The 25141-nt window shown below is 53.2% G+C and overlaps 3 protein-coding genes and 1 long non-coding RNA gene across 12 annotated transcripts in view; all 4 read left to right on the plus strand.

Moving 5' to 3' along the window:
- On the plus strand, positions 1-12035 carry FAM214B (family with sequence similarity 214 member B). Of its 4 annotated transcripts, none has more exons than XM_036433464.2 (9): positions 1-143; positions 7113-7256; positions 7517-8486; positions 9504-9562; positions 9752-9857; positions 9986-10144; positions 10348-10416; positions 10509-10684; positions 10807-12035. In XM_036433464.2, the coding sequence occupies exons 3-9, from the start codon at positions 7593-7595 to the stop codon at positions 10958-10960; spliced, it is 1617 nt and encodes a 538-aa protein (XP_036289357.1). In that variant the 5' UTR covers positions 1-143; positions 7113-7256; positions 7517-7592; the 3' UTR covers positions 10961-12035. The 4 variants fall into 4 exon arrangements, with proteins under 4 accessions (XP_036289357.1, XP_036289358.1, XP_045435987.1 ...); XM_036433465.2 differs by lacking the exon at positions 1-143 and adding an exon at positions 4330-4616; XM_045580030.1 differs by lacking the exon at positions 1-143 and adding an exon at positions 6531-6632.
- Positions 3249-25141, plus strand: part of LOC118716365 — a 25289-nt gene continuing 3396 nt past the window's right edge. Inside the window, exons 1-2 of the long non-coding RNA XR_004987132.1 lie at positions 3249-3261; positions 3967-3968. This is a non-coding gene — a long non-coding RNA (uncharacterized LOC118716365). The remainder of the gene's footprint in view (positions 3262-3966; positions 3969-25141) is intronic.
- Positions 13011-16307, plus strand: STOML2 (stomatin like 2). The gene is made up of 10 exons (XM_036433467.2): positions 13011-13168; positions 13384-13521; positions 13986-14085; positions 14219-14277; positions 14369-14470; positions 14628-14762; positions 14891-15035; positions 15167-15246; positions 15481-15609; positions 16031-16307. The coding sequence occupies exons 1-10, from the start codon at positions 13124-13126 to the stop codon at positions 16166-16168; spliced, it is 1071 nt and encodes a 356-aa protein (XP_036289360.1). The 5' UTR covers positions 13011-13123; the 3' UTR covers positions 16169-16307.
- The window catches only part of PIGO (phosphatidylinositol glycan anchor biosynthesis class O), a 7651-nt gene continuing 2141 nt past the window's right edge, over positions 19632-25141 (plus strand). Inside the window, exons 1-7 of one of the 6 annotated variants that reach the window (XM_036433460.2) lie at positions 19632-19764; positions 20495-21038; positions 21635-21778; positions 21964-22087; positions 22393-22552; positions 22745-22924; positions 23186-24719. In XM_036433460.2, the coding sequence (XP_036289353.1) occupies positions 20528-21038; positions 21635-21778; positions 21964-22087; positions 22393-22552; positions 22745-22924; positions 23186-24719 (2653 nt within the window). In that variant the 5' untranslated portion in view covers positions 19632-19764; positions 20495-20527. The other 5 variants (XM_036433458.2, XM_045580029.1, XM_045580028.1 and 2 more) reach the window with 5 other exon arrangements.

The following is a 25141-nucleotide window of genomic DNA, read 5'->3' on the forward strand; positions in this document are numbered from 1 at the left end:
GTGGGGATGGGCGTTGCGGGGGCGGGGCTCCGACCTAAGTAAGGGGCGAGGTTTGCAGGCCCAGGCTGCAGCTGGGGCCGCTCGGTCACTGCACCAGTCAGTCCACCGCCTCCCCAGGTGCAACGGAATTCACGGAACTGCAGGTGTGGGGCGGGGTGCGGGTGGAAGCTGGGGAAACCACTGGGGTGCGCCTGCGCAGACAGGAGGCGGTGGGGGACACGTCAGGGATCTATAGGTTGGGGGGCAGAAAGACAAGAGTTTGGGGGGAGTTGGGGCTCAATGTGGGGGCCAGGTGCACTCTTCCGGGGCTCTTGTGCGGGAAGGGCGGGACTGTTTTGTGGGGGTGGAAGGTGCTAGGTGAAGAGGTGAGGTTCTTGTCTGATGTGGAGGTTTGGGGGGGAGGGAGAGGGGTTCGAAAGCGCTTTGGGGAACAGGGCTGGTGGTCCAGCGTGTGGGAGAAACGGAGGGACTGTGGAGAAAGGAAGCACGGGGCTGTGAGCACTGTAGGAGGGGAAGGGGTTTATAGGCCCCAGTGGATGAGACCGGAACCCCTAGTGTTTTGAGAAAGTAATAGTCTGGGGGCACTGTAGAGACTCCCGGGAGATGTGTGTGTGCTGTGTTTTAGGAGTGAGGGTGATGGGATTAGTGGGGTGAAGAGGCTAGTCTAGTGCTGCTGGCTCCTCAGCACCTAACTCCACCTCTGGGCTTGTGTAAACTGTCTGCTCAGTCTGCTTTGAATCTATCTGGCTGAGACTGGGGTTTCTTCCCCTCGCTGGTGTCCCTGGGGACCCTTCCCCCATTCGTTCCTGTTAACCCCCCACTCCAGTTCCTGTTCCTTCCAGAAGCCTGCTTTGGTCCCTGTCTTCCCCCTCCCCCCACTTTGCTCTGCCCTTCTGCTCTGGGTGTGCTCATTTCCCACTTCCTTCCTCGCCCTGGGGCCTGGCCTGGTCCTTGCCCGTCTAGGAGCTGTGCCCTGCCCCAGACTTTGTACTCAATAACCGGAGACCCTGGTAACCAGCAGCAAGACCCGGATTCCACCCACCACAACTAGGAAGGTCTCCCTTAACAGCCCCCAAGTGACTGGGAGCCATATTTTTAACCACTTTGCCACAGACTGATTTTCCCCACCTTTTTAATTCTCCTGGGTGAGGATCCCTAGGGCGCTCAAAAATTCTGGACTTCTGCAAGAGGAAGGGCATAGTGAGGAGTATTGAAGGTGTTTGATCTATGTTTTGAGAATTGGACCACGATTGTAGGCTGAACTAGGGATGTGCGCTTCAATTGGCTTCCCACACTCCTGGCTTGGAAGCTGACTGTCAGAACTGAGCCTGGAGCCTAGTCCTCTTGGGGGCTCCTCTGGCTCGCTGAGGGGACTTGATGTGGTGCCAGAGTTCTTTTTGCCTCTGCATTGACTAGGAGAGGGTGGGAAAGGCCTGTCTTGCACACAGTGGCTGAATGAATGTGACAGTGTTGCTGAAAGGGGCCCCAAGCCAGCCTCTGCTAGCTGAGAGACTGGCTGGGGAAGGAGGGGGTGCTAAGGCCAGACAAAGCCTTGGGGTAGGGTGGGGTAAAGGAGGGCAGGCTGATGCCTTTCAAGGAGGAGCTGATTGCTATGGCAACCCAGCTTCCCTGACTGTCAGTCAGAGAGGCGGGCCTAGGGCAGACTCACTCCAGCTTCCTCCGGATTGGGGCATTTGTGAGAATGGGTGGGGCACGAAGAGAAAGGGCATTAGTTTGCTGAGGCTGTTGTTAAGTAGCCTTTCTGCTTCCATACAAGCTGCAGGGCATTCAGACGCCTGGACCCATCTTTTGAAAATGGACATGAGTGAACAATAGCCATTAGAATGATAGTGGTGTAAGGCCAGAGTCCTAGAGGTCCTTAGTGGTCATCATTTATGCACACCCCTCATTTTACAGATTTGGAAACTTACCACCAAAGAGACTGATTTTCTCCAGGTTTCACGGTAAAAGAGCAGGAATTAGCTCCCAGCTCTCCTGATTGCTGTTTGGCCAGGGCTCGTTGCCTCCTTCAGCCAATGTTCAGTGAACATCTAGTGTGTGCCAGGCACTGATGCTGATTCTGGGAATACCTGCATGAACAAAACAGAGTTGCTGCTTTCAATGGAGCTTCCATTGTAATAGGGGGAGAAAGAAGTGTGTGTGTGTGTGTGTGTGTGTGTGTGTGTGAGAGAGAGAGAGAGAGAGAGAGAGAGAGAGAGAGAGAGAGAGAGAGAGAGGGTCAGCTGTTGATAACGAGTATGAAAAAAATAAAGCAGGTTAAGAGTTAGGGCAGCTAGGTAAGGTAAGGCCTCTTGGTTGTGCTATGCTGCTTTTCCAGGTCACACTGAGGCTTAAAACATCTTTGATCTTTCCCTCTGATATCCTGAACTTTGCAGGTTACCAAGGCCTGGGCCTATATTAATGGCACTAAGAGAGAACAAGGTAGAGTCTGTCACCAAGGGATTATTCCTTCCCTACAGTGTTCTTTGTCTGCCAGAAAGCTTTTACTGAGGCAAGTAGACTCTGACATTGGCACGCTGCAGTTTAGTCCAGGGCGTCAAAAATTCTTTTACTCTTGTTTCATACCATTGGGGAACCAGCGAGGAAGTCAGTGTAGGACAACTGGATTCTTCTTCAGGGCTTTTCCTTGGTCTGAGGTGAGAAGGTAGAGGAACTAACTTACTGGCTTGCCCTTCCTAAGTCTAGGGCACGAGGAGAAAGTAGGGGGAGGGGAACCTCCTTTTACTGTCCAGTGACAACCTCAGGGACCTTGAGGCCCACAACATAGGTATGATATTGTAGAAACAAGGACCTTGGGCCTTCTGTGGCCTCCGAACTATAGAAGTACAGACTCCCCATGTTCTGGGGGTCCAACCAGGGAGCTGCCCTGGCTGTTGTCAGTTCTCCAAGGCCTCAGTGTGAGTCGTCCATCTTTTGGTTCTGGTGTTTGCCTCCTGCTTCTGTGGAAAACTAGGAGAAAAGCCTCCTAAGTTCCAAACTACTTGACTTGCTGACAAGTGCAGGTAGAAATATAGGCAGTGCCATCTATTTTCTTAGCTTTCCCCTAGAGCGGCCCCTCTGAAAGGTTTCTTTTAACTTACAGAGGTTTCCATCCAGGTCATTGAAAGGATAGGAAGACAAGAATTAGGAATGCTGGTTCTGCTGCGAGGTAATTTGGCTGGGCCTGGGGCCCAGTGACTCAGGGGGAGGCGGGGAGTTTCGAGGGAGCTGTGAGTCATAGGGGTGAGCTCCATCACAAGAGTTGGGCATATTTCCCCCACTCTGGGCAGAAGCCTTCCATCCCACCTCCCATGAGTGTTCTGCCTCCTTGAACCGGGGCCTATGAATAGAAATTGCTGGCAGAAGGGATGAAGCAGACTAATCTCAGAATGGGAAAATTCAGAGACACAAAGAATGATGTTCAGGTCTCTGAATTAAAATGTACTCTTATCTCGAGAGCCCTTGGGGTCCCTCTAATAAAGGCAAAAGAATATCAATATAGAGTAAGAGAAAAAAGAATACCATTCCTCAGCCCTAGCTGGGTTGGCTCAGTGGATAGAACCTCGGTCTGTGGACCAAAGGTCCTGGGTTCCATTCAGGTCAAGGGCACGTGCTTAGTTGCAGGTTCCTCCACCAGCCAGGGCCTGGGCCCTAGTCCGGCTCTGGTCCAAGCGCGTGCGGAAGACAATCAATTGATGTGTTTCTCTCCCATCTATATTTCTCTCTCTCTTTCACTCCCTCTAAAAACCAATGGAAAAAGAAAAAAAGAATAACATTTCCAATGAAAAGAGACATATCCCACTTCAGGACGTTTTTCATCTGCTCTGGCATGAAGGAATCTTCCTAGGCTCCCACAATTCTCTGGTCTCTGGAGCTCTGGTTTGCAAAACATAGAAGGATGAATGGGGAGTGGGGTTATGTGGGGTCTGGTGTGGAAAGAGCAGGTGGATGTTGGAGGTTGTCCAGCAGTGTCTATGAAAGCTCTAGGACGTCTTCTTTATTTACCAGCCTCCGTAGAGGCTTTGAAAGGGTTACGTGGCTGGGCCCAGAGACGCTTTGAACTTTGGCAGATGAGGAGTTAAGGAGGTGGGCGGGGCGACGCTGTCTAGGCCTGCCCCCATATGGACCAATGGGTGCGCACCTCTTGGAGGGGGCGTGCCTCATCTTGAGGTCGTGGGAGGCTGGCCTCCCGTGGGCCAATGAACACGGTCGCTATCGTGGGGGCGGGGCCTGAGGGGGCGTGGCGGCCAGGGCCGCCCGGGGGCGGGGGAGTGGGGACGCGGGGCGGGGCGGGCGGCCCCATCAGCTGGTAGGAAATGGCCTGTGAGTCAGAGGGGCAGCAGAGTCGGCTCGGCTGCGCGGAGCCGGGGCGGCCACGGGGAGGAACAGTCGCGGGGAGGGGCGCAGCAGTGGCTGGGAGGCTGCAGACGCCAGGGCCCGCTAGTGGTGCACCCGAAGCCAAACAGAGAAGAGCCTAGCAGAGCAGGACTCAGCCCGAGCCACCCTTTGTTTGGGTTGGGGGCCCGTGTCGGGGAGGACTGGGGATTCGAAGGGAGGGACGGGGACGGAGGGGCCCGGAGCTGCGACCGCCGTGGCAGAGCCAATTTGGGAGCGGGGTGAGTGTGTCCTACGGGGAAAGAGCACATCTATGGAGCTTCAGGGTGGGATGGGGCCTGTCCCAGGCTGTGGGGAGGAGAGAGGCGAGAAAGGACCTGGGAGGCAAGAGTGGGGATGGGGGATGGTCCCAAACAAGGAGTCCAGGAACCCCGGGTGAGCATGCCAGGTCCAGTTTGGAGTTGGTGCTGAGATCGGCTCCCTCTCCCCTGAGGGTGGAGGGCTCTAGGCCAGGAGCCAAGAGAGGGTGGTGAGAGAACGGTGGTTGACCTTCCTACCCACCGTGGTGATCTATGGAAACAAGCCCCCTAGGTTGCACATGTGTAGGGGCAACATTTAAAGCAGCTAGCAGCAGTTCTCTCTGAACAGGATGAGGGTGATCAACACATGGAGAGGAATTTCTCTTCCTGCGAACCTTCCTTGATCAGAGTAGAAATGGATATCTTTAATACTGAAGGGAAGGGGAGAGTGTTAGCCTACTAACACCCCCACCTCCCCCACCTCCCCAGGCTAAGCAGGTGTCTGAGGGTACAGACCCCATGGTATTCTGGTACTTGTTGTTTTTGCTGGCCATGCTCCCTTGGCATGTTGGGAGCTGTAGTCTTGGCCAGCCAAAGCCTGGCACAGCTGTTTGAAGCCAGCTGCTGCCCACCCCCTGCACTGAAAGGAGGTTTGGCTTGCCCTTCCCCCAAAGTCCTGCCCCATGAGTCAGCTTGAAGCCAGCCATGGTCGAGAGCCAGACTGGCTGGGTGGCAGGGAAATGAGTCTTAAAGCTTCTCATTGACAGGACTGGAGCTGAGGGCTCTGGGATAATGAGCAGGTGCCACACATGCTGGGGTCAAGTAGGGCATCATGTCATCACCTGGCTTCCCCAGGGCAAGGGCTCAAGAGGCCATCTGGGATGACTTGGAGGTGGAAGTGCAAAGGAAAAGGCCCTTCCTGAATCCATATGGCCTGGGTAGAGGAAAGGAGGGGTGCAGAGAGAGTACAGATTGTACTCTGACAACACTGCCATTGGCATTCTGTCCTTTCCCGCCACCCCACCCACCACAGGAAACCAGAATTTTCTTAAGAGATCCCAGTTCCAATGAGAACCTGGCAAACTGGGATAGTGTGGGATGCAATGAGGAGAATTTAGCGTCAGAGAGCTTCTCAGTCGCTGGGCGCAAATCTCCCCCTTTACCCTGCCCCCACTCCCACCTCTGTTGCTGATGTTCATCCTCCCTATACTCTCTGCTTCTCTCATTCCGGAAGTTTTCCTCTGCATTGTCGGGACTGCTGCCCGAATCTCTGGGGCTTGCATTCCATATTTTTGAGGCCCTGCTGTGTGCCTACCCCTGTGCTTGGAATTGGACAGAGTAGTGGGGTGTAGACCTGGCCTCAAGAACCCTATGGTCAGTCTAGGAGTTGTCTTACCCTCAGAGTGAACAGAGCTGTCCCAGGAGACAGTGATCCTGCCATCGGTGAGGTCTCAGAGCAGAACGATATCTGTGGTCTGAAGTGGCCACAATGGGCTCTCTGGACGGGGTGCCATTTGACCTAGCCAAGGAGAAAGGTTAGCTCTTGGGGTAGACAAACAGAAGGCATTTCTTGAAGTGGAAAGGGCATTGTGGATGTCAGACAGCAAAGGCTATTGCCCAAAAGAGAAGAATTTCCTTCCATGAAGGGAAATGGTCTTCAGTTTGGCATTCCCCTCCCCGAGTATGGGCTCCTGAGGGTGGACTAGTTCCTGAAGACCATCTTGTGTTCTGGCAGAAAGCAGTGGTTTGGGTTTTGGGGATTGGAAACGTGTTGGAGAGGAGCAGGTTGCTTCTAGCTGTCTGACTGCAGCTGCCTTATCTCTAGTTTGCAGGGCCTGGGGGGAGGAGGAGTGCCTCTGGCAGTGCCCCCCTCCTCCCCTGGCCCCCACACATACTTGTTTATGGTTAGATTTGCTGCCTCCTGTTAAAGGGACAAAGTGCTGGGGATTGTTGGTAGTTTTAAGGCTGAAGGGTCAGTCCACTTTGAGCTGACCTGAGGTTTGTACTACTGAGGAATGCTGGTGGGGGTGGGGGTGGGGTGAGCTTCTGCCAGATCTCTGCCCTTAGGGCTCCGGGGTAGCACTTGTCTCTTTAGAGACAGACATGGGGAGGAGTTGTGCAACTTGGTGGTGTGGACTAGGAGGGCTGAATTCTTTTTCGGCCACCTCTCCTCGGGTGTGGCCTCTTGAATCTTGAGGTATCTCACCCCCCTTCCCATTCAGGGCCCTAACAAGTGGTAATCCTGCCTCAACTTATCAGATGCTCATTTCATTGAGCCAAAACCTGCCTCTCTCTAACTCCTTAGGTAGCCCAGCTCTACTCTCGGGGGCCTGGGTCCAAGACGGCCCCTTCTGTTTCTGAAGAGCTCCCCGTAAGGGCAGAGGATGTCCTGCGGGGTACTCCATTAGCCCACTGTCGGAAAGGGGTCTCCCCACTGACTACAGGGATCCCGGTTTACATCTGTTCTTCTCTCCTCAGGGTCCAGCTGAGCCCGGGAGCTGCACGGAATGGTGGCAGTCACCTCGCCAGTGCAGCGGGCATGGACCAGACTACAAGCTAGGAGAGCGGGACATCAGTCGGAAAGAGAGAACACTCAGCTGGGCTTAAGGCCTCTTCATCGGGGTGAGTGCCAGAAAGAGGGAGGTGGAGCAGGTCCAGTAGGAAACCTGAGCTAAGCATGTCACCCTCCCAGAAGCTCTGGAGCAGCCTCTATGTTCCATTAATCCATCCAGGGATCTGAACCCCTCCATCCCCGCTGACCTTCAAGGTCACCTCTTCAGGCCAGGGAAGGACCTGAAACTCAGCGGGGAGGGAGAAAACTCACGGATTCCTCTGACCACCTTTTTTTTTCTCTCTCTCTCTTTCTCTCTTCTTTTGTGCAGATGTCCCCAGACCCCCCAGCCCAGGCCCAGCATAAAGGCTGTGAGGGGGGGCCCCCCTGACACAAGGGGGGACTCCATGCGCCACGTGCAGGCGGAGCCATCTCCATCCTCAGAGCCAGAGGCTGGCCCTTCGCAGCCTGCAGTCAGGCAGGGGGCCCTCCAGGGTGGCCTGCTCATGGGCTACAGCCCAGCAGGAGGGGCGACATCCCCCAGGGTCTACCAGGTATCCATCTTTTCCTCTCCAGCTGGCGCCTCTGAGCCTCACAGGGCCCTGAAACGGTCATCCCCGCTCACTGAGGGTCCCCGGGAGCTGAAGAGAGGCCCTGGGCTGGGGGTCAGAGAGGGACAACCCCCTGAAGAACCATCCGCTGTGGGGCTGTGGGGCCCAGAGGGGCTGGGGCTGGGGCTGGGCGTGGCCAGCCAGCATTTCTGCCATCACGGCCTGTGTGTTGTAGAACAGGGAGGTAGCTCCACCTCACCTTGGACTTCAGGGGCCCAGAGTCTCCCCTGGCCCCCATCAAATGCTTCCTGCAATACTTTGCACACCAGAGACTGGGCTTCCCCAGATCCAGGGGGACAGGGGTCCCTGGGGGCGTCCCCAGGGCGAGCCCCTCCAGGCCAGCTGCACACACTTGACACTGATTTGCACAGTCTTGCACAAATAGGGTGTAAGAGCCCAGTGGCTGGGGTGGGCAATGGGGGCAGCCCCTGGCCTAGGGAATGCCCTGGCACTGCCAATGGGCACAGTCCCGAGCACACACCCCCTGGCCCTGGACCTCCAGGCCCCTGCCCCACCAAGCGAAGGCTGCTTCCTGCTGGAGAAGCTCTGGATGTCAGCTTTGAGGATGAGGGGCCAGCCCCTCAGAAGCGCCGGGGAACCCTGGGTCACCCTCCTGCTGCCAACAGTTCTGATGCCAAAGTCACACCCTTCTGGAGCCACCTGCTGCCTGGGCCCAAGGAGCCTGTGCTGGTAAGCCAGGAGACGAGGGGGTGGTCTACTATTTTTTTAAATTTATTCTAAATTGCCTAACCGGTTTGGCTCAGTGGATAGAGTGTCAATCTGTGGACTGAAAGGTCCCAGGTTCGATTCCGGTCAAGGGCATGTACCTTGGTTGCGGGCACATCCCCGGTAGGGGGTGTGCAGGAGGCAGCTGGTGGATGTTTCTCTCTCTCATCGACGTTTCTAGCTCTCTATCCCTCTCCCTTCCTCTCTGTGAAAAATCAATAAAATATATTTTTTTAAAAATTTATTCTAAATTATAAGTGACACAGTATTATATTAGCTTCAGGTATACAACATAGTGATGCAACTTTTATATACCTTACAAAGTTGCCCTAACCGGTGTGGCTCAGTGGATAGAGTCCCAGGTTCAATTCCGGTCAAGGGCATGTACCTTGGTTGCGGGCACATCCCCATAGGGGGTGTGCAGGAGGCAGATGATTGATGTTTCTCTCTCATTGATGTTTCTAACTCTCTGTCCCTCTCTCTTCCTCTCTGTGAAAAAATCAATTATATATATATATATATATATATATATATATATATATAATTGATTTTTTATATATATATTTTATATATATATATTATATATAATATAAAATATTTTATATATAAAAATATATATTTTATATATATTTTTATATATATATATTTTATATATATATTTTTTTATCAATAAAATATATTTTAAACAAAAACAGAGTGATCACCACAATAAGTCTAGCAACAATCTGTCACTGTGCATGGTTATTACATTATGACTCTATTCCCCATGCTGAACGTTATGTCCCTGCGACTTATTTTATAACTGGACATTTGTACTTCTGAGTCCCCTTCCCCTTTTCTGTCTAAGCCCCTGTCCTCCTCCCCTTTGGAGGAAGGTGGAGGCCTGGGGGCATGTTCCTCCGGGAGCTCGTGAGGAGCCCCTGCTCCTCCAAACATATCTGGCCTCCACCCAATCTTTCCCCCAATCTTTGTTCTCCACAGGATCCAACAGACTGCAGTCCTGTGGGACGGAGGCTGAAAGGTGCCCGTCGCCTGAAGCTGTAAGTGACCAGCTCCCCTCTCTGTCCTGTCCCTGGAAAAGGGGACAGCAGTCTGCAATCCTCTTCTCACTGTAGGGTAGGGGGCCCCAGGGCAGAAGCCCTGGTAATGGTAAAGGGCGGGGCCTAAGAACATGAGCAGACATCCCAGAATACCTCAAGCCAACCCACTGTGTATCCCTGCCCTACCAGGAGCTCCCTTCGAAGCCTCCAGAAGGGCCCAGACCTGCTGAGCCCCCCCAGTGCCTCCCCTGTTCCTACCCCCGCAATCAGCCGTACCCTGTTGGGCAACTTTGAGGTAGTTACCCCTGGATTCCATGGTTGGGGGTGGGGGAGGGTTTCGGGGGACGTGGGGTGGTGGAATGTGTCTTGGATGGATAAGGAAAACAGCCGGCGTCTCTTTCATCGCGTGCTCTCCCACCCTAGGAATCATTGATCCGAGGACGCTTTGCACCATCTGGCCACATTGAGGGTTTCACCGCGGAGATCGGAGCCAGTGGATCCTACTGCCCCCAGCACGTCACGCTGCCTGTCACTGTCACCTTCTTCGATGTTTCCGAGCAAAATGCCCCGGCCCCTTTCCTGGTAGGACCCGATTTCAACCCATAAACGGCTCTTAAGGATGAGGGGTTGGGGCCACGAGGTATTCTTTAGGTGTTCCTCACCTAGAAAAGAGTCAGGGCAGGAGGGGGAATAGGGCCAGGTCCCAGAGCGAGACTGTGGAGATGGACGGGTATTCAGGGCTCTCCCAGTGCCCGACTCGGCTGACGGTTCTGTGGCCTTCCCAGGGCATCGTGGACCTGAACCCACTGGGGAGGAAGGGTTACAGCGTGCCCAAAGTGGGCACCATCCAAGTGGTGAGTTTTCCCTGAGGGGGAGTGTGTGTGTGGGAATGGGGAGAGGAAAACAGCCCCGTTGGCCCTACCAACCTTGCTTGTCCTGCCCCCAGACCTTATTTAACCCCAACCAGACTGTGGTGAAGATGTTCCTTGTGACCTTTGACTTCTCGGACATGCCTGCTGCCCACATGACCTTCTTGCGCCATCGCCTCTTTTTGGTGCCTGTGGGTGAGGAGGGACATGTGAGCCCCACCCACCGTCTCCTCTGCTACTTGCTGCACCTCAGGTGAGGATCAGGCCCAGGGACAGGCATCCTTTCAGCGACACATGGATCCCTTCCCTGAATAGGGTCTCTCCTTGCTTCTCAGCTGTCTGGGTCCTCGTTGTGATCACCCTCTCCTCCCCCAGGTTTCGGAGCTCCCGCTCAGGCCGCCTAAGCCTCCATGGAGACATCCGCCTGCTTTTCTCCCGCCGGAGCCTGGAACTGGACACAGGGCTCCCCTATGAGCTGCAGGCTGTGACTGAGGCCCCTCACAACCCTCGTTATTCACCTTTGCCCTGATTGCCAGTGCCCTGAACCACGTGGGCCAAGGACCAGCCCATCCTGCTCCATCCTGGACAAAGCAAGCATGTGGAGAGGTGGCAAGAGACCCTTCAGGCTTGAATTAAAGCCCTCACCATGCTTATGCCCAAATTGGTCATTTGGGTATTGAACGCTTCTGATCCTTACCACAATCTGCCCTACTCTGGGTTCTCCATGTGCCTGCCCCCTCCCTTGGAATTCCCAGACCAGCTAGGGAGTGAGAGGAGGAACTGGAGGTACCCTGAGGTTGTCCCAAGTTCCCAGGCAAATCATGCCAACATTGCCTCCCTGCCCTAGGCAGGGGCCACTTATTATTTTATTTATTTTTAACTAATAATTTATTCGGATTGGATTGCCTTGGTAACCTCCCAAACCTGATATTTGGCATTGCTCCACCTTCTTTCCCACTCAGATATTGCTCCAGTTTCAGGAATTGAAGAGGCTGCTGTTGGGGCTGAAGGAGAACTGCTCTCCCTCAGCTGAGAGCAGAAAGGTTATCCCAGAAGGACTGAGTCAGAAGCCAAACACTCAACTTCTCCTGTCCTTCCCTATATTTTTCACTTCCTCTGGCCTCTGACCCCTCTCTGAAAGCAACTTATGTGTGTATGCGTGTGTGTGTGTGTGTGTGTGTGTGTGTGTGTACACAAGCTTGTGTGTATGGTATGTGTGTTAGAAAGAGAACATGCATGCATGTGCACACACCTGGGGTTAACTACCCCTCATCTAGGGCTCCAGACTCCAGTTGTCCCTCTCCTGCTTGTGTCTCCTTGCTTTGGGGTCCTGACTGAGGAAGGTGTTCAGGGGCCAGAGTCAGGGCCAAGGACCGGGATGCCTCCTCTCACCTGGCCAGACTCTGACCCACCTACCTCAGCTGGGGTGAAGGGCACCCTTCAAACTCAACCATGTGGTTCCCAACTACCCCATATCCCACTCCAGACTCTGACAGCCTTAGCCCTGACTCCTGGGGCTGGGCTGAGGGGAACAAGCATTTGTTGAAACTTGAAAAACAAAACACCGGAAAAATTGTACCTGGTACTTTTTTTTTTTTTTAGAGGAAAAAAAAGACAGAAAGAAAATAAATTCTTGTTTGGAAACTTGAGCTAAGTTGTACGTTTTCTGTTGAGAGCATGGGAATGGGGACGGAGGGCCAAATTGAAGTTGGGACTCTGCCCTTTCTTCAGAAAGGGGGCCTGAGGCCATGAGGTAGTAGGTGAAGCCCTGCAGAGCCTCAGGGGCTGGTCTTGCTTTTTTCAGTGAGTGGGGTTAGGAGGTGGGGAAGATTTAGTCATAAATCTGTGTATATGAATTTTTGTACTAATTCTGTTAGTGATTTTAGCCTCTCTGAGCTTTATTGCGCTAATATATAAAAATGAGGGTCAATATGCAAGCCTCTTAAAGGATGTGCCAGAGCATCAGGGATGTGTGCAGGGTGACCTGTTCCAGACTAGGCTGAACTTTGGGGCTCTGTGCCGGACTCTATGTAAAGAATATCAGACCTGATAGACCCTGACTGGGAAGGGGTAGAAAAAAGCTACGGCGTCTTGGGAAAAGAGGGAAGAGGGAAACCTCAGACCCATTGCCGGACAATGTTAGGACCAGTCACCATGGCAACAGGAATGGGGTCAGTCCCCGGTGGGAGGGCAGAGTATATCACAGCAGGACTGCCAGAGAATGTCACTATAGCAACCGGCAACCGTGACTACGAGTCAGCTCCAATACCATGGTCGCTAGGGTGACCGATGGGCGCGGTTATAAGCTCAGAAGGATAAAGTTGTCTCGCCCTTGAGGGTGTAAGAACTCGGTGGGAGGTGTTTCTGGGCCACCAGCCCACGGGGAATAGCCTTCATTCTGGTCACCGCGTCCGCGATCCTGAGCTGGATGCGCGAGAACCATGACAAGCTCCTCTCGGGCCCTCTCGCTAGGTCTGCGTTTCCCAGGAAACACCTGGAAGCACGCTCCAGCCAAGTGAACGCTGATTGGCTGAGTATGAAATGCGTGAAGGGAGCGAGGCGACGACCGGAAGTACATCCGGGGAGGAGTGGAGCTACCGGAGGGGAAAAAGGCTTAGGCCCGCCTTCTGGTCTAGAGTGGCCGCTCTGCTCCGCGTCTCGTTGGTTCCGGAGGACTCCACGGCCGTGGGAAATGCTGGCGCGCGCGGCGCGGGGCACTGGGGCCCTTTTGCTGAGGGTAGGAACGAGGCAGCCTCCTCCAAGGGTTGGGCTAGAGACTGACCCGGGTCCTTATCCAGGAAGGAGAGGGATCCAAAGTTTGGTTAGAGGGCTGGAGTCAGAGGTCACAAGTCCCCACGTGAGCCCTGCTCCGGCGGTGCTGGAAGATGCCTCCCGAACCTGCAGCGCCCAGCCGGCTGGGATCTCTGCTAACCCTCCTGGTCTTCCCATCAGGGATCCCTGCAGGCTTCTGGCCGCGCTCCGCGCCGTGCCTCCTCAGGATTGCCCCGGAACACCGTGGTACTCTTTGTGCCGCAGCAGGAGGCCTGGGTGGTGGAGCGAATGGGCCGATTTCACCGCATCCTGGAGCCTGTGAGAACTCTTCTGCTCATCCTGGGCCAGCCCGGTTCCCAATTCCCTCACGTCCTGGCGGGGTGGTGAGGAGATTACCTCCTTGGGGCCTGCCCTCACCTTTGGCTGGCAACTAACCCCCTAGGCCAGACCCGGCAGAACCCAGGCTGCTGACCGCCCTAACCACGTTCCCACCTCTTCCTGTTGCCCTAGCATCCTCCATTCGCGGGGAATCTCTCCTACCCGCTCTCAGCTCCACCTGTCTGCAAGGAGAAAGATACACTGCCGGCTCCCAACCCCTTGAGTCTCCCACCCATTCAGAGGACAGACTTCACATTCCTATTCTCTTGGGCTTTCCCTACCATTGACATCCCCAGCCTTCTGCTTTTCTGGGCATGTCCATATGTTGATTCCCTACCCATTTCCAAGCCTAGCTTGGATACCAACCCTACATCCTTCTGAAGACCCATGACTCTTCTTCCCAGGGCCTGAACATTCTCATCCCTGTGTTAGACCGGATCCGATATGTGCAGAGCCTCAAGGAAATTGTCATCAACGTGCCTGAGCAGTCGGCTGTGACTCTTGGTGAGGGGTGCAGGGTGACTTGGGTGCTCTGGGGCCGGTAGGATGTGGTTGCTGGAGCCAGAGCTTAGGAGAAAGAGCTGACTGGGACCTAGATCTGACCTTCCACCTTTTCTCTCCTGCGCCTGCATTGCAGACAATGTAACTCTGCAAATCGATGGAGTCCTTTACCTGCGCATCATGGATCCTTACAAGGTATCTGTCTTCTGCTTTATTCAGCTCCTGATGTGCTCTCCTCACTAAAACCCTGCGCCCAAGCTTCTTACACTTCCCATGTTCCTTTCAGGCAAGCTATGGTGTGGAGGATCCTGAATATGCTGTCACCCAGCTCGCTCAGACAACCATGAGATCAGAGCTTGGCAAACTCTCTCTGGACAAAGTCTTCCGGGTAAGGGGATCTGAGCCAGAGTTAGGGGTTGAAGACATAGGCTTGGGCACTCTTCAGTCCTTTCTGGGGATCAAGGTCAATTCTAGATCCTTCTCAGCGTAGACCCCTGCTGAGTGGGCTGAGGCTCATACCTCTTTTTACACCTCTCTTCCTCCAGGAGCGGGAGTCCCTGAACGCTAACATTGTGGATGCCATCAACCAGGCGGCCGACTGCTGGGGCATCCGCTGCCTCCGTTACGAGATCAAGGATATCCATGTGCCGCCCCGGGTGAAAGAGTCCATGCAGATGCAGGTAGGCCCAGGGAGGACTTACCATGCTCTGCTTGTGTGGGAGCCTGGATTCCCTTCCCTCTTGCGAGGGTTACAGATGCAGGCCTGTATGAGAGTTTCACTCTGATTGGTGTTGCTGGGGGATTCCAGGTGGAGGCAGAGCGGCGGAAACGAGCCACAGTTTTAGAGTCTGAGGGGACCCGAGAGTCAGCCATCAACGTGGCAGAAGGAAAGAAGCAGGCACAGATCCTGGCCTCTGAGGCAGAGAAGGCTGAACAAATAAATCAGGCAGCAGGTCAGCCGAGGGGAGAGCCTGAGGGGAGAGCAGGGCATGGGTCTTTGAGGGTTGGTTCTGGGACAGGAGCTTGGGGGTCGGGGAGGGGCACCCTGACCTCCTGGGTCTAAGTTCTGTCTCTTTTCTTCCAGGGGAAGCCAGTGCAGTCCTGGCCAAGGCCAAAGCTAAAGCTGAAGCTATTCGCATCCTGGCTGCAGCTCTGACCCAACACGTGAGAGGCGCCTGGGTGGGAGTGGGAGACAGACATTGACAGTGGAAAAGGTTCTCTTATCTACCTTTGGGGGAAGTTCCTGCCTTTGTGGGTTTCATTGAGCCAGATTATATGGCCTCTTATGATATGCCTATCCTCTTTCCAGGAACCTGACTCTTCCTCTCCACTTCCCCGCCCGCCCTACTCCCTTCTCTACGTCTGTGATCTCTGATTTTATCCCTCCTGTGGCCACAGAATGGAGATGCAGCAGCCTCACTGACTGTGGCTGAGCAGTATGTCAGCGCCTTCTCCAAACTGGCCAAGGACTCCAACACTATCCTGCTGCCCTCCAACCCCAGTGATGTCACCAGCATGGTGGCTCAGGTTAGCATGCCCCAAGGATCTGGCACAAAGCACCACCGCCAGCACCATTTATATACCATACGCAAGCATGTCAAACCCTCCGTCTGCTGGCTACGAGTTTGACATCTTTCGGAGTGCCCTGAGACCTAGACCTCCCTTCATTTCCTATAGATAATGAACCTCTAAGGATGAAACAACTCCCCCCCGACCCCCCATTCCTTGAGATAGGGAAGCTCTTAAGACTTTTTTTTTTTACACCCCCACACCCCCACAGATATATAGTATTTTGAGGGTGGCCCTGCTCTGGTAGTTTGTAAAATTCCTAGAACTTGACTCCAGAGCTTATAAGACTATTGAGAGAGGGGAAAAGGAAAAACAAACCGACTAACCACAGCCCCACCTTCTGCCGTATGTTCTAATGGCTCTCTCTTCCTCTTCCCAGGCCATGGGTGTGTATGGGGCCCTCACCAAAGCCCCAGTCCCAGGCTCCCAGGACGCAGGCTCCCGCAGGAACAGCAGAGATGTCCAGGACTCAGATCCAAGTCTTGATGAGGAACTCGATCGAGTCAAGCTGAGTTAATGGAGCTGGGCGTGGCCAAAGAGGCCTGGCCAGAGAAGCAGCACTCCCTAGCTCTGGCTCTAGCCTCTTTGCTAAGAATTTGGTTATTATTTTTTTATTTGAACTTTAATCATGTAATAAACTGGCCAGTGGTAAACCAGAAACTGTCCTCTCTGATTGGGAAATGAAGTTGAGAAAGTCATGATTGTTTTCCTTGGACGTTCACCCCCATCCTCTAGTCTAGGGGTGTCGAACTCAATCAGAGAAGGGGCCAAAATCTAAAATCCAGCCTAAATCGCGGGCCGAATGGTTTACTGAACAGTCATAAACTGTCATTGTGATGGAAACGCAGAGGAGTGCAGTGATGACAGCGCAGCGCGGGCCACATTGCAAGGTCTGGCGGGACGGATTTGGCCCGCGGGCCTTGTGTTTGACACGTGTGCGTTAGTCCTTTCGGGTCTTGGAAGCTATCCTCTGTGAGCAAGGATGAATCTGATACAATAGAAAATCGCCCTTCTGTTTTCAGCAGGAGCTGTGGGATCGGGTGGAAGGATTAAGCCACATGTTAACTGAACTGCCAGTTGGGAGTATAGTTCCTTCCTGCCAAGGGTTAGGCTGTGAATTTGAGCAGGTGTTTGGGGGGATTTTTGATGGCAAAGAGCATTGCTCTGGCAGGGTAGTACTGCTGAATGCGTAAAGGGCCTTCAGGGAGGTGGCACTTACTCAGGTATTCAGAAACGTTTAATGCTATCTACAACGGGCCAAGCTCAGTGCTAGACATGGTTTACAAAAACAACAGACTCGGCAGCCCCTGGTTTCACAATTCCAGGTCAGGGAGAAGAGACAGACAGGAAAGCAGACAGAGATACAAAGCGATAAGGGCTGTCGTGGAGGAAGATTCTGGCGGAGAGATCCTGGAGAGAGAAGCACGTCAGCATGTGGGTAGCAAAGTTGCCAACTCTGCCATTGAGTTCAGGTTGGGAAGATTAATGCATTCACCAAGCTAGGGTTTGGAGCTAGAATATGCTAAGGCCCACAGCTCCAGAGAAATTGGAACATTCAGAGTAATTTGCTGTGGCTCAAAGATGGGCTGTTAGAGGGATGTGACTATATGGCAAGATTCAAATCACAGAGTCCTGAAGAGTTTGGACTTTACCTTTAAGGAAGGGGGGAGGAGAGCCCTTGAAGGGCTTTTCCTTCTTCCCATGAAGAATTTTAAGGAGATTTAGGTAACTACCTTCGTGTTTTAGATAATAGCTGTTTTGCTGCAATCTGGACAGGGAATTTGAAGGAGAAATGGGAAGCTGGAAAGACTTAGGGCTGCTTCAGTGATCCCTGAGAGGGTGATGAGGCCTGAACATCAGGATGGAAGTGGAGGGATAATTTGACATATTTCTGAATTAGGATTTATTCATTTATCCATTTGGTAACTATTGAACCCCAACTATATGCCAGACACCAAGGATCTAATAGTGAAGAAAAAATTCTCTGGTCTCAATGAGCTTACATTCTGTTTGGAAGGATCAAACCATTAATAAGATGTATAGTATTTCAGATGCTGGTGAGTTGTGCTAAGGAAGGGAAGGAAGATGGAGAGTTTGGGAGTGGGAGGTTTTGTAATTTTAAGTGGAGGGTTCCAGGCAGCCTCACTGATGTTATATTTGAATTTAGATAAGGAGATGAGAGGAATCTGGGAGTAAATTTGGGCATCTGCTAATAAAGCTGACAAAATTGCAAAGGCCCTGAGGCAGAGCATCTGTCTTACAACTGGAAGAGCAAAGGAGGTCTACTGGTTGGAACAGAATTAAGGAAACAGAAGCAACTCCTAGATGAATCAGGGGAGTGGGGAGCTGGTGTGTAGACATGTAAGACCACCACAAGAACTTGGGTTCTACTCAGGTATGAAAAACCAGACAGATTTTTGGCTTTTAACAGTAGTTTTACTGCGATGTAATTCACATACAATACAATTCACCCACTGAAAATGTAAATTCAGTCATTTGTAGTATATTCAGAGTTTTACAAACACCACAATTTTAAAACATTTCCATCACTGCTCCCTCATCTCCACCCTGCCACAAAAACCCTGTGCCCGTTAGCAGTCACTCTCCTCTCCCCCAGCCCTAAGCGACCACTAGTCACTTTCAATCTCTCTAGATTTATATATTCATATAAATGGAATAATGTAATATGTGCTTTGTGATTGACTTCTTTCAGCATAATGTTTTTAAGGTTCATCCACGTAATAGTATTCCCTTTTTTTTTTTTTTTTTTTAAAAATATTTTATTGATTTTTTCACAGAGAGAGAGGGATAGAGAGCTAGGAACATGGATGAGAGAGATCGACCAGCTGCCTCCTGCACACCCCTCACCGGGGATGTGCCCGTACCCAACCGGAATGGAACCTGGGACCCTTGAGTCCGCAGGCTGACGCTCTATCCGCAGAGCCAAACCGGGCTCGGCAGCGTTCCCGACTTTCGTGAGTTGTTGGGTCCATTTCGTGGAGGTTTGGCACCGAGCGGCCTGAGCGCAGCCCTCACCCCGGGCCATCCGGGGAGGCTGCACAGGCGGCCCCGGGTCCGAGGGGCGCGTGCCCCCCGCCTCCTGCCCCTGCAGCGGGGACCCGGGTGCGGCGCTCCCTCCCCGGCTTCGAAGTCCGCGCCCTTTTTTTTTTTTTTTTTTTTTTTTTTTTTTTTTTTTTTTTAAATAGCATTCCTTTTTATGCCTCAACAATATTACATTGTATAGATATACCATATTTTGTTTGTCCATTCATTAGTGAAGGCTATATGGGTAGATTTCACCTTTGGACGATTACTGATAATGCTACTGAGAACATTAATGTGCAAGTTTTTGTTTGGATATATGCTTTCATTTCTCTTTGGTGTATATCTAGGAGTGGAATTGCTGGATCATAAGACAACTCTATGTTTAACTTTTTGAAGAATTGCTAGACTATTTTCCATCCCAATAGCAGTATATGAGGGTTCAAATTTCTCTACATCCACACCAATATTTGTTATTTGTCTTTTTTATTATAACCATCCTAGTGGATTTGAAATGGGTACCTCTAATATTTCTCTGATGGCTAATGTTGAACAGCTTTTCATGTGTTTATTTATCATTTATATATCTTTGGAGAAATATGTATTCAGATCCTTAGTTCATTTTTAGATGGTATTATTTGCTTTTTTTTTTAAGTTGTAAGATTCAGTGAGAGACTTGGAGAGGGAGAATAATAAAATCTATCACTTGGAGTCAGGTAAGGGGAACACAGATACTTTATATCCCTATTTTTCAGATGAGGTAACACCCAATAATGACAGGGAGTGGAGGATCTAGGGTTTAAAGCTGTTTGACTCAGAGACCTTGCTCTTAGTCTTAACCAAGAATGGACAATGATTCCCTGTACTTGCCTAACTTTGTTTCTTGTCCCCAATTCTCCTAAATAATCTCACATTAAACTCAACCTCCTGCCAGCCCTGCGCTCCTTGTCGAACTTGCTCGTAGGCGCCGGCAGATGGCGATGTGGCCCCGCGGGCCGCTCTGTTCGGCGCGCTCACGTCTGTGGTATCGAGACCCAGGCGCCTCCGATGCATTTCCGGGTGCTGTTCAAGGTGAGCTAGGGTCTCCGAGACCCCCTCCTCCACTTCCTCCTCCTCCACTTCCCCCTCCTCGGAGAAAGCGAATTTTCCCGCCAGCTTGCAGCCTAGGTGCCCAAAACGGGTTAGGGTGCCCAGGCGGAGGCCGAGTAACCACCGGAGGAGGCAGAGCTGTTGGGACGACTGGATTCCCAGCGAGGCCCAGCCGGTTGCAGACCCACTGGCTCTCGCCCGCTGCACCGAGGAGGTCGCGCCCTGGTCAGGCGACCCTGGGTTTCCGGAAACGGAGTGTGACTACTCCCCTTCGCCCCCTCGGTCCCGCCAGGCGGCGCCGTCAGCCTGCCCCGCAGGGTTTTCCTGAGGCCGCGATCCCTGACCACCCAGGGGTGCTGAGGTTGGCCAGGTGAGGTCAGAGAGCAGTCTACCACTTGGAATAAGAATTCCTTCGTGGACTGTTTTTTATCCTTAGGATCTCCTGGAGTACGTGTGCGAAACCCTATGCCCCACTCCCAAAGATCCTGATTTAGTAGATCTGGGGGTGGGGGCCAGGAAATAAACATTTCTTTAGTAGCCAATCCAGGTGGATGCCCATAGTCTGCAGATCTCAGCTTCAGAAACCCTGGTATCCCTGGTGGAGAGGAAGAGTGCATTAGGTTGGCTGGGGAACTGCTTTATCTTCAGGAAGTGGTTCTAGCTGGGCTTTGTATGGAGGCACCAGAATACCCAATGGTTCTTTGCCCCGCAGTGATGCCTTCTCCGCCCGGCCGCCGCAGCTAGGATGCAGAAGATCTCAGTGCTGCTCTTCCTGGTCTGGGTCTGCTTCCTCTTCTACGCCGGCATCGCCCTCTTCACCAGTGGTTTCCTGCTCACCCGTTTGGAGCTCACCAACCATAGTAGCTGTCAAGAGCCCCCAGGCCCTGGGCCTCTGCCATGGAGGAGCCAAGGGGAGCCCGGGGCCTGCTGGATGGCTTCCCGGTTCTCCCGGGTTGTGTTGGTGCTGATAGATGCTCTGAGATTTGACTTTGCCCAGCCACAGCGCTCACACGTCCCTGGGGAGCCTTCTGTCTCCCTGCCCTTCCTGGGAAAGTTGGGCTTCTTGCAGAGGATCCTGGAGAGCCAACCTCACCATGCCAGGCTCTACCAATCTAAGGCTGATCCTCCCACCACCACCATGCAGCGCCTTAAGGCCCTCACCACGGGCTCACTGCCTACCTTTATTGATGCTGGCAGCAACTTTGCCAGCTACGCCATAGTGGAAGACAATCTTATTAAGCAGCTCAGCAGTGCAGGTCAGTCTAGGCCTCGTTGGAGGCTAGAAGTACTTTGACAAGTTTCTTCTTTAGAAGAACTTGGTGTGTCTAGCAGCATGCTTGACAATGCTGAGGGGAAAGGGAGGTGGGAGGAGAGGAGAAAGAATAGGTTCCTGAAGGCAGCGAGCTTTGCCCTTCTGAAGTTTCTAATGTGCATGGGGTATGGATTTACTTTTGGGGCACTCTCAGTAAAGGAGCAGGAGAGAGACGAAGAGGAGAAGACGTGGATCGGGACAATGTACAAGTGTGGAGGAAAGAGTTGAGGGGCAGGCCTTGTCCATTCATTGACTTGGAAAAAGCAAGACACGCCGGGAAAAACAGCAGCAGAGATAGCCCAAAACAGAACTAGCAGAACTTTTTGTAGGATCAAGGAGTGAGAGGTCTGGGTGGAGGGTGTGGTTATCGGGAAAAGCTTTCTGGCAGAAAACTTTAGACTTCGAAGGATAAAGACCTGCTGCATGGGATTTCTTTGCCTTAAAGTACGTGGTTGGGATTTCTGATGGGTTTTTAAAGGGCCTCCTCTCCTCTTTTCCCCTGCCCTGCTCAGGCTGTGACCCACTCTCGTGCCCCTGCAGGAAGGCGTGTGGTCTTCATGGGAGATGATACCTGGAAAGATCTTTTTCCTGGAGCTTTCTCCCAAGCTTTCTTCTTCTCCTCCTTCAATGTCAGAGACCTGCACACAGTGGACAATGGCATCATGGAACATCTCTACCCAACCAGTGAGCAGAGGGCCAGAGGCAGGCCTGAGTATGGGGGCTGGGAGGGCTGCTTCAGTCCTCAAATTCTGAGCCTCCAGTGGGTGCAGGGGCCTGGGCGTGATGCTTCTGGACATGGAGCATCAGGTCCTGGCTGGGTTTGGGGAGTGGGCCTTAGCCCCCTGTGCTCACTCTTCTCCCCTTCACAGTGGACACTGGTGAATGGGATGTGCTGATCGCTCACTTCCTGGGTGTGGATCACTGTGGTCACAAGCATGGACCTCACCACCCTGAAATGGCCAAGAAGCTTAGCCAAATGGACCAGGTGATCCAGTGAGTGTGGGATTTGGGGTTGGGAGATTGGGTTTGTTTCTGAGAATCTCAGAATATATGGTCTCAAGAGAAAAAAGTCCTTACGTTGGAGCCTCTTTCCCAGTTGGATCTGTCTTCTCTAGGCCATTTTCAGAAGCTAGGGGTCTCACCCATCTTGAGTAGTTCAGTGTGAGGCCTTGGGCAGTAGGGTTATTACTGAAGAGGTATCTCTCTAGGCCCGAATAGGAAATGATGGCTGGGGGTGAACGGGCCCCTGAGAAAAATCTTTATCCATCCTTACCCCCTGACACATACCCGGCCCCCAGGGGAATTGTCGAACGTCTGGGGAATGACACACTGCTCGTGGTGATTGGGGACCATGGGATGACCAAGAGCGGGGACCACGGCGGGGACAGTGAGCTGGAGACCTCGGCCGCACTTTTCCTGTACAGTCCCACAGCTCTCTTCCTGCGGCCCCCACCACAGGTGAGGCCCGAGTTGTGCTTTGGTTCCCAGGTATTCAACCCTTGTCACGATAACAGCCTCTGTTTCAGGCCTCAAATTGATGACCTCTTGGCATCCCCCATTCTCATTTCCTACCTGCACCCTATGTCTGCCTTCCCAAACGCTGACTTCAGCTCTGCGGTGAACCTGTTGACCCCTGTCCTTCTCCTCTAGGAGCCAGAGGTAGTTCCTCAAATCAGCCTTGTGCCTACGCTGGCCCTGCTGCTGGGCCTGCCCATCCCGTTCGGGAACATCGGGGAGGTGATGGCTGAGCTGTTCTCGGTGGTTGAGGACTCCCAGCCTCATTCCTCTGCCCTGGGCCAAGCTACAGCTCTCTATCTCAATGCCCAGCAGGTAGGTAACGGGTTGGGCCTCCAGGTTACAGAGCTAGGACAGACAAGGGAGAGGCATAATGACCCACTCTTGTGCCTTGTTTAGTCTTAGTCTCACCTTCCATAGACATGGTCCTGTCCTCCTTCCATTATCCTTCCCTTCCCCCATGCCCTGGATAGAGTTTGGGTCCCTGATTTCTAGGTACCCTCTTTGGTAATACCTGTCTTTGCCTCTGTCCTAATGTCTGATCGGTGCCCCTTGGCCTCTGATCTTTTCTGCTAGGTATTTCGATTTCTTCACACCTACTCAGCTGCTGCACAGGACCTCCAGGTTAAGGAATTTCACCGGCTGAATAACCTCTTCTCCAAGGCCTCTGCTGACTACCTACGGCTTCTGCAGAGCCCGCAGGGGGCCGAGGCAGCACTACAGACTGTGATTACTGAGCTGCAGGAGTTCCTGCGTGGAGTTCGGGCCATGTGCATTGAGTCTTGGGCTCGGTTTTCTCTGGTCCGCATGGCAGGGGGTGCTGCTCTTTTGGCTGCTGCCTGCTTTCTCTGCCTGCTGATAGCCCAGTGGGCAACATCCCCCGACTTTCACCTCCCCCCTCTCCTCCTCATACCTGTGGCCTGGGGTCTGGCTGGGATTGTAGCGTGTGCTGGCCTTCTGGCAACTACTGAGCTGAAGCTGGATCCCGTGGTTGTAGGGGCTGTGGCTGCAGTGGGTTCAGTCCTGCACATTCTGTGGAAAGCCTGGGTTGGCTGGGGGTCCAAGAGGCCTCTTGCAGCCTTGCTTCCGGTTCCCAGGCCTATTCTGTTACTTCTGCTCATTCGCTTTGCCGCCTTCTTCTCAGACAGCTTCGTGGTAGCCGAGGCCAGGGCCATCCGCTTCCTTTTGGGCTCACTTATCTTGCTCCTGGTTGCCCAGCTTCACTGGGAGGGCAAGCTGCTGCCACCTAAGCTCCTCGCAGTACCCCGCATTGGCTTTCCGGCCCCAGCAGGCCCCTCGGGGCACAGGGGCACGCATGCCCTGGGGCTCGGGGTTGGGCTGCTTTTGTGTATAAGGCTGGCTGGGCTTTTTCACCGCTGCCCTGAAGAGACACCTGCTTGCCACTCCTCTCCCTGGCTGAGTCCCCTGGCGTCCATGGTGGGTGGTCGAGCCAAGAACTTGTGGTATGGAGCTTGTGTGGGGGCCCTGGTGGCCCTGTTCGCCGCCGTGCGCCTGTGGCTTCGCCGCCACGGTAACCTCAGGAGCCCTGAGCCAACGGTGCTGTTCGTGCGCTGGGGGCTGCCCCTAATGGTGCTGGGCACCGCCGCCTACTGGGCATTGGCCTCGGGGGCCGACGAAGCACCCCCACGCCTCCGAGCCCTGGTGGCCGGTGCATCAGCTGTGCTGCCTCGGGCTGTTGCAGGGTTGGCTGCTTCAGGGCTCTTGCTGTTGCTCTGGAGGCCTGTGACGGTGCTGGCCAAGGCTACGACGACGACGGGTGCTCCAAGGATCAGGACTGTCCTCACTCCCTTCTCAGGCCCCCCCACTTCTCAGGCCGACCTGGATTATGTGGTTCCTCAGATCTACCGACATATGCAGGAGGAGATCCGGGGCCGGCTGGAGAGAACCAAATCTCAGGGCCCCCTGACTGTGGCTGCCTACCAGCTGGGGAGTGTCTACTCGGCCGCTATGGTCACGGCCCTCACCCTCTTGGCCTTCCCACTTCTGCTCTTGCATGCGGAGCGCATTAGCCTCGTGTTCCTGCTTCTGTTTCTGCAGAGCTTCCTTCTCCTGCATCTGCTTGCTGCTGGGATACCCATCACTACCCCTGGTAAATACATACCTCAGCCCTGATTCACCCAAGGACAGTAGGGATGTGAGTTTGTTTTCAGGCTGGTGTTAAATCCTCAGGTCTTTGTGATCTCTCTTACCTGCTCTAGCCAAACTAATTGATTCCTACGATTGGCTGTGAGGGCCAGCAGTGTTCACGGAGGACGGAGATAAGGAGTACTCTAAGACTCATTCTCAAGGAAATGCCGCATCCTCATGAGTGCATTTTCTGATTTTCCCTTCATGGGAGTGGTGAATTATCCATATATAATGTCATAGTGAGCTGTGTGTATATGAGAGAGAAGAAATTGACCACAGAGGGGTTCAGATTAGAGTAATGGGGCTTTGTGTCTCAGAGGTAATTAGAATAACAGAATATTGACGATAGGCGGTTGGGGTGATGGGCAAACGTGTGTATGAGAA

This window comes from Pipistrellus kuhlii, unplaced genomic scaffold (genome assembly GCF_014108245.1).
Source record: "Pipistrellus kuhlii isolate mPipKuh1 unplaced genomic scaffold, mPipKuh1.p scaffold_m20_p_12, whole genome shotgun sequence".
Lineage (NCBI taxonomy): Eukaryota > Metazoa > Chordata > Mammalia > Chiroptera > Vespertilionidae > Pipistrellus > Pipistrellus kuhlii.